Raw genomic sequence first — 8230 nt, 5'->3', positions numbered from 1 at the left:
ATATATATATATATATATATATATATATATATATATATATACTTTATTTGGGAAAATGAAGCCTTCAAGTATAAATAAATGTTTTTTTAATTGTAATTAGTTTATTTATAACAATATATATGAATGCTTAATTTATTTATTATTTAGCTTAATATGGATTTATTTGTTGTAGAAGTTTAATACATAAAAGTGCACGAAGAAACGTAAATACAATTTAAATGATCCACTAATCATCCACCAATCATGCTTGAAACTGTATACTATGCATTTCCGTCATATTGACGCAACATTTCAGAAATCAATTGCAGTATTATACTTTATAAATCTAATGACTTTAGCGAATATCCGAGTTTAACCGGAACACAATAAAAAATTTGTTAAAATTATTGGCTACTTGTGATAGAGTTGATGACTTGATTGATAAAACATTTAGTATATAGAGCATTTTAGCATTCATTGTCAATTCATTGGCAATGAACGGAAGCGGTTGAGCAACACCAGCGTCGAAGAAGCTTTGTGTATTCGAATATCGTGAATTGAATGAAACGCATTGTCCGCAGAAAAAATCGAAATACACATTCAAAAAATTCCAGTTCATTACGGATAGCAAATTTTTTACAACAGAACTTAAAAATATAGTATGAATATAACATGGGATTTCTGAGTTATGGCGACAGCACCAGCGATCTCCCCCTCTCCTTATCTTTATCATATTATTAATGATAACAATAGACTAATTAACAGGTAGCTCTTTCAATTTATTAAACAAAATATTTTACATTTTATTCGCTTTCATTTCAATGTTCTTGTAATTCACGTAAAAAATAAATTTTACATAACCTACAGCTTTAAATAAATTTATTTTTCAATAACAATAATAAAAACAAATTCATAGTGACAAACAATAAAGTGATAAATAAAGGCCAATAATTTAAATGAGCAAAATCTATGTACAATATTAAAAATCTAATTTATTCAACATAAATCCAAATTGATAATACCGAATGTTTCGGGTAATACAGGACACTTTATCAGCGGTATGTGACAAATTAGATATAAATTAACTATCACCCCTAATCACCCCCCCCTATTTTAATTTCATCTATATTGACTATTCATCACGAGTTAAAAGTAGTTCAAGTTAATTTGAAGTTCAGTAATATAAATTGAAGATTTAAAAATCTTCAAGTTCAGTAATATAAATTATATAAAGAGCACACATATGGTACGTGGCATAGCAAGTAGCGCTGTCATGCCAGACAACTGGTCTGTCATGCCAGAAGTTCCAGGTTCGATCCTGATAGAAATATACCATGTAAGAATATAATTACATACATTTCGACTCACGTTTCGACTCATTTGAATATTATCAATTATGAATATAAATCGATACAAAGTTGTCAATAAAAGATATACATTAATTTTGGCGTCCATAATTAGAAAGTTCACTAAGAATATCAAAATAAGCATTATTTAATAATTCCATATCTTTGTTTATATCTATTTTGTTTTCATATCTTTATTTATTCTGTTCTTTTATGTGGATTATTTCAGAAATCGTCCTTTTTTTGGAAATTATTTTTCGAATTTAATGTACATGCATCGTCCCAATTAAAAAAATGATTAAGTTTTGTAATGCGTTCTGATATAACTATGCTTTGAAGGATTTGACTTTATATTGCCACTATGTTCTTTAAATTTCGTTCCCAATTTTCTTTTAGTCTGTCCTACATATGAAGTATTACAGTCATTGCACGGAATTTTATATAAATATTATTTTTCGTTACTAGCTATCACCTTTATTGTGCTTTTATTATCTTATTAAATTTATTGATAACTCTAAATCCTATCTATTCTAATTTATTTGTCACTGCTGCCGCTCTTTCCGAGATATTTTTAATATAGAAACATAATGAAACGTTTCTCAGATTTTTCTTCTTTAATAAGTCATAATTTCTCTCCTTAGATGTATCTACTCTCTAAATCTGAATCAATAGATCATAGTCACTAATTATCTAGTGGCATACTTGGCACTAGATAATTAATAAAATTAAAAAATTAAAAAAGGAGAATGTTGGAGCATTATCTAATTAAAATACTGATATTTGCATATTAATTTGAATCTTCTAATACTACATTCACTGAATTTAAACATTAAAACAAGATTAGTTAGATTATATAATAAAGATTAAATAGATTAGCGATCTTACATTTTATTCACTAATTACCAGTGACATACTTGACACTGATATTAGTGATTATCCGCTGATTAGAGAACTTAGAGAATAACTTTCCATTAAATAAAGTTTTTATAATTAATTCTATTAAAAATAATATTTAAAGAATAACCATTCTCAACTTTTTAGATTTTTTTTGGGTAAAAAGAAGGCTCCGATAATAACTGCTCTAGCTATTAAATTATAAATGACTCCAATTTTATGGCATATTGGATGGTAAGAAAAAATTACAAGTATCTGTAAGAAAATGTCTCCTTAGGGTACCGATCGAGAATTATTTTTTTAATATTTATTTTTTAAATAATTCAATCAAATTGCATAGAGAAGGAAAGAATGCACTAATACTAAGAGAAAACGCTGTTTTTTAATTCTATGCCAAAAACTAAATAAAAGAAGCGCTGATAATGAGTCTCGTAGATTAAACGCTCCAGCTCAGAGAAAAAATGTATTTACTTGCTTTTATAGGCAATAAAATTTTCTGTTATGAACCTATCTCTACAGAAAAGAATAGTTTTATAAAAGCTAACAATTTCACAATTTTAATTACTTTTCTTTTATCATTTGCTTCAATAATTTACATTCATTCTTTCTTTTACAAACAAATCTTAAATTTTTCCTTGCATCAAGGAAGTGCTTGAATTGGTCTTTATTATAAAGTCTTCCATTCTTCGTATATCATTTTATTGGATATATCTTACGTATACACAAGACAAATGTTAAAAAAGCAAATATTATGCCACATATCGTGGCAATTTGGGCAATTCGAACTTCGTTCAATATTGCTTTGTTTTGGCACTTAAAATCGATCAAAATAGTTCTCATCAATATAGTAGATCAATGTAGTATGAATAAAATGTCGCTTGTTGAAGACAAATAGATAAAAGAGATAACAACAACAATTATTGAGAATCTTGGATCAAACATTGATGAAGCTCAATATGAAGTTTGCGGTTCACTAACTATGTAATCTATACAGTACTATCTAAATGTAAAGTTTAAAAATAAGAAAGATCACAGTGAGAAATTTTCTATAATATTGAAAAGATCAATGCAGAATGAAGGAAGTAGAGTGCTGACTCATACTGATTATCAGTTCCATAATGAGATACTGTTTTATCGGATGATTCAGCCCGGTGAACATTTTGCAAAATGCTTCTATGCCAATGAACAACCGTCCTCTGATTTGGTGATCGCCTTGGAAAACATCAGCAAATGAGGATACTGTCTTTGTCCATACATGTATGACATTCCTCTGAAATATACATTAGCGGGCATTTCGTGAGATGGGACGATTCCACGGTAAAGGATATATCATGAAGGAGCTGCAATGCGAAAAGTTCTTCGATATTATGAAACAAATTCAAGAAATTAGATACGATGAGAAGTATGAATGGAAGAATTTCATCAATTTAATCGCAACACGAGCAGTGGAATATCTTCGCAATCATGGTCACGATGTAACCTGCGATAAAATGGAAGCTTTACTCTCGCAAGTGTTTGACAAAGTAATGATGAAAATAGTAGAGTCGCGAGAGCCATTGTCCACGTTGTGTCATGGCGATTTTACATCGAGCAATATTCTCTTCAAGACAGAAAACGGTAAACATGACGCAATACTAATCGATTTCGCGTTTTGTAAATACTCGACTCCCGTCATTGATCTTTCCACGTATATTTGTCTGCTGCTCGAATGAAATGATAAAAGACAAATTCTTCGAAATAATGCGAGTCTATCACATTGAAAAAATATCTTCTAGAGGTTGGCGTTTCGAATATCGAGAAATACTCATATAAGGCCTTGCTGGATGATTACAGAAGAAGTGGTCTCTTTGATCATTATCGCATCCTTCTTCTTACCGGTAATAAGAGCGTATTACATTATAGATTCTAAACAATTAGCATACATGAAATTCGTAGATTATGGGAATGTGTTGAAGTAATCCGGCGGAAACGAAATATCCAAGATATTAGCTGACATGTTATTACATTTGATGGATCTTGATTGTTTAACATATTTTTAATAACAATGCGTTTATTTCGAGATGCGTAGATTATCATCAATCAATAATTATAAAGTATGAGTTAAAAAAGATGAGTATTTTCAATTCATAGCATTTGTATTTCTGCGATTGTTAACTATGTCCCTTTAACTGCTGCCTAGAATTATGTGTGACATGCGCAGAATACAATGACATCTTATATATTTTTACATACAGTACTAATTACAAAGAAACTGGTTATTTGATTCTGTGATGCCTCTTTTTTACTTAATGTTCCTATACAGCAAATCCACTCCACGCATTACTTTTACATAAGATAATACTTATATATGAACTATAGGAGTTAGTCTAATGTATTATATAAATGTTTGATTCAATTACGTGCATATTAAATATGAAATATTAAATACACATTTTCTGTATAAGTAAAAATATACTTAATAAATAAATCAATAGATTTAATGGATACGTTAGAGATATTAAATACTAAAATAACTGTTTTATTTAAAATTGTGTAACAAAAAATCTTTCTTTCAAAAAAATATCTAACTTTAAAAAGATAAAAGAAATACAACATTTTTTGCTTAAAAAGATATAATTTTATTATTAACATTAAATTAATTATAATCCATCGTTTCAGCGATAATAGATACATATCTATTATCATTACAATAACTGTGTACAATTAGAAAGATCACAGTCTATCAGATCTTAATATACATTATTTTGCATTTATATTTATGAGTGATGTAATTTTTATAAAATCTTTTCAAGGAACAATATATGAAATATTTTTAAAGAATTTAGTTATATAAATATAATAAAATAAGAGAATTGATTTTTCAAAATTCGTAAATAACAATAGTTCTTTAAAAATATTGCTAACATTATAAATGTTGCTAACATTATAAATGTTGCTAACATTATAAAATATTAAATATTCGCTAAATTTGTCACGCTTCTATTATATTCTTCGTTAATCTCATGTTACGAATCAAAAAGATTCACGTTCTTTTATATTGAGTCATTCAGTTTCTACAATCATTCGTTACTCTTCGCACGATTCCGTATTTCATCTACTTCTTCCAGCTTTCTTCGAGTGGCCGCGTATTGTTCGCGAAAGCATCTTTCATGACCCCGTTTTTTTTTTACATCTATTCGAATGTCAAAGAAGAAAGACGGAGATGAACCGTTTAATCCTTCAGAGTGAAGCATATAAAAGACATTAGTCTCTTATTTTAAAGTATTTTATCATTTTCTAAACTCACTTAAAAGTAGAATAGAGATAAGCTATTAGATAATGATATTGATTATATTTAATAATACCGTTTATAACACTAGAAATAAAATTTTTAAATTAGATAATAATCTGATTGCATCTTATTGCCCTATTTTAACACATTTTAAAGACGATTTATTGTAAAATATATTTTAAAAATTAATCGCTGAGCATATAATAATAATACTATATAATTTTGTCGAATTTTTCGAAAATATCGCAAAATTATATCAGATGTTGTATATCGCTGTACATGTAATATTGTATGTTATATATTGTATAGAAAAATATTGTATACAATAATTTTAATCAATTAGTCATTGATTCTCTAGATATAATTGTGAATTAATTACATACACTACTATCTCACGTTGATACATCACTGTTATCACAGTATTATAAATTTTTAGTACCCCAACTTTTGTTATCACAGTATTATAAATTTTTACCCCGACATTATTTACGATCTTTATAAAGTAAAATTAGCTACATTTATAATCTCTCTGGAGAATATTACCAGAGTGACAATATGGTACGAGTTTCAGTATATTCAAGATAACGAACCCGTCTGTAGAGTGTCTTGCATTTATAGATTCTTAGAATCGTGCATAACAATTTACACGTTGTTACTACGTTATTGCTAATAAAATGTTTCAAACTGAAGACGCTAAGAAATGGAATAAAGAAGTTATATTAAAAATTATTGAGAATCTTAAAGAAAATTTCGACGAAGCTCGGTATGAGATATCCAAACAAACAGGCAATATTATGTCAACTGTCTATAATGTATGCGTGAAGTTTAAGAATAGGACAAAGAATCATAATGAAGAATTTTCTATAATACTAAAGAAATCAACACAGTTAGAATTTCTTAGACAGACAATTCGCAGCGACGTTCAATTTCATAACGAAATTTTATTTTATCGCATGTATGCCCAACCAAATGAAAATTTTGCGAAGTGCTTTTACATCGATGAACGACCGCCTTTTGATTCGATAATCGCTCTGGAGAACGTTAATGAACAAGGATATTATTCTTGTGCATATCCATGTAAATACAACACTCCTTTAGAATACACATTGGCAGCGATGCGCGAGATTGGACGATTCCACGGAAAAGGGTATGTAATGAAGGAACTGCAACGCGAAAAATTTTTCGCTATCGTAGAACAGCTTCAAGAAATTAAATATGACAGAATGATAAATGAAAATCGTATAATCTTTCTCAACTTGACCGCGACGCGAGCAGTAGAATATCTCCGCAATCAGGGTTATGACACAGCCTTTTGTGATAAAACAGAAGCCTTACTCTCGAATGCGTTTGATAAAGTAATGATGAAGGCGGTAGAATCGCGAGAGCCATTGTCTACGCTGTGTCATGGTGACTTTGTATTGGACAATATTCTTTTCAAGATGGAAAACAATGGACAATATCGAGCAATACTGATCGATTTTGCATTTTTGAGATATACAACGCCCGTCGTTGATCTTTCCACATATCTCTGTCTCTCTTGTTCAAATGAAGTAAGGAAAGATAAGTTCTTCGAGATTATACGAGCCTATCATGATGCACTAAAGGAATATCTCTTAGAGGCAAACATTTGGGACAGCGAAAAATATTCATACGAGGCTTTGCTGGATGATTACAAAAGAGGTGGTCTCTTCGGTTTCGTTATTGCATCTTCTTATTTACCAATATTAATGGGATATCTAAAAAAAGGAAATTTGACATGTATAAATGAATTTGAAAACGAAGAAATAGCAAAACAAAACAAACAATTAGGCGGAGATAAAATTTCCAAGATATTAGCTGATATGTTGCTACATTTGAGAGATCTTGGTTGTTTAGAATAGTTTTCATTATAAGACAATTTTATTTTATAATATACAATGACGTCAGATTATTATAAATTAATAATTGTAAAGAATAAATTAAGTAAATTTAAATATTTGAAAAAATATGAATACATAATGTAGACATGAAAAGCATTTCTGTAAATAGATTATAATTAAATATACTGTAATAAATACACATACCCGTTGTAAATCGATGTAATATAAATATAAATATACTTTTACATTATAATAAATATATTTTTACCATATAATGTAACACTTATTTCAGATTTAATTAAGCAATTTCAAATATGAAGAAAAAGATACAGATTTATTATCTATTATGGATCAAAATCTTGTGTACCGTTTGAAATAAGAGTAAAATATAACTTTATAGCATATTGACTTTGAAGATTAAAATGATATTTAATCTTATTTAATCTTATAAATCAATCCTTTATTTAGAATAAAAAAAAATATAATTTAATTTAATTTTGTTTATATACCACGCATGCGCGCGCGCGCGCACACACACACACACACACACACACACACACACACATTCACATACACACATACATCTATATTTTATATATTGAGTAGAAACCAATAAGACGAATGAGAGTATGGCGTGTTAATCACTATACAAAGTAATAAAATAAGGAATTTTATTACGCCTTTATTTCATAATTAGTGATGTAATCAATTGTACTTTTCGACACTCTTTAGAATTCTCTTCAGTAAATACAAAAATTAATGTGTCTCTCCTTGCCAAACTTGGGTTACCAACAAATTGACAGATGTGATGTTGTAAAAACATCAACAAACAAAGAAACCATCTTGAGAGAGAGAAACTATGGATAAAATTAAAAATTAAA

At 28.6% G+C, this 8230-nt stretch overlaps 1 protein-coding gene and 1 pseudogene across 1 annotated transcript; both read left to right on the top strand.

Moving 5' to 3' along the window:
• The first annotated feature begins 1222 nt into the window (after window positions 1–1222).
• LOC105617373 lies at window positions 1223–4177 on the top strand (annotated as a pseudogene).
• Window positions 4178–6164: 1987 nt separating this feature from the next.
• LOC105617310 lies at window positions 6165–7370 on the top strand. The gene has a single exon (XM_012198877.1). It carries the CDS (start codon window positions 6165–6167, stop codon window positions 7368–7370), a length of 1206 nt encoding a protein of 401 aa, XP_012054267.1.
• The last annotated feature ends 860 nt before the right edge of the window (window positions 7371–8230 follow it).

The sequence above is a fragment of the Atta cephalotes genome, assembly GCF_000143395.1.
Source record: "Atta cephalotes unplaced genomic scaffold scaffold00012, whole genome shotgun sequence".
Taxonomy (NCBI): domain Eukaryota; kingdom Metazoa; phylum Arthropoda; class Insecta; order Hymenoptera; family Formicidae; genus Atta; species Atta cephalotes.
The sequence above is the reverse complement of the archived record's forward strand: the minus strand, read 5'-3'. Positions and strand labels throughout refer to the sequence as shown.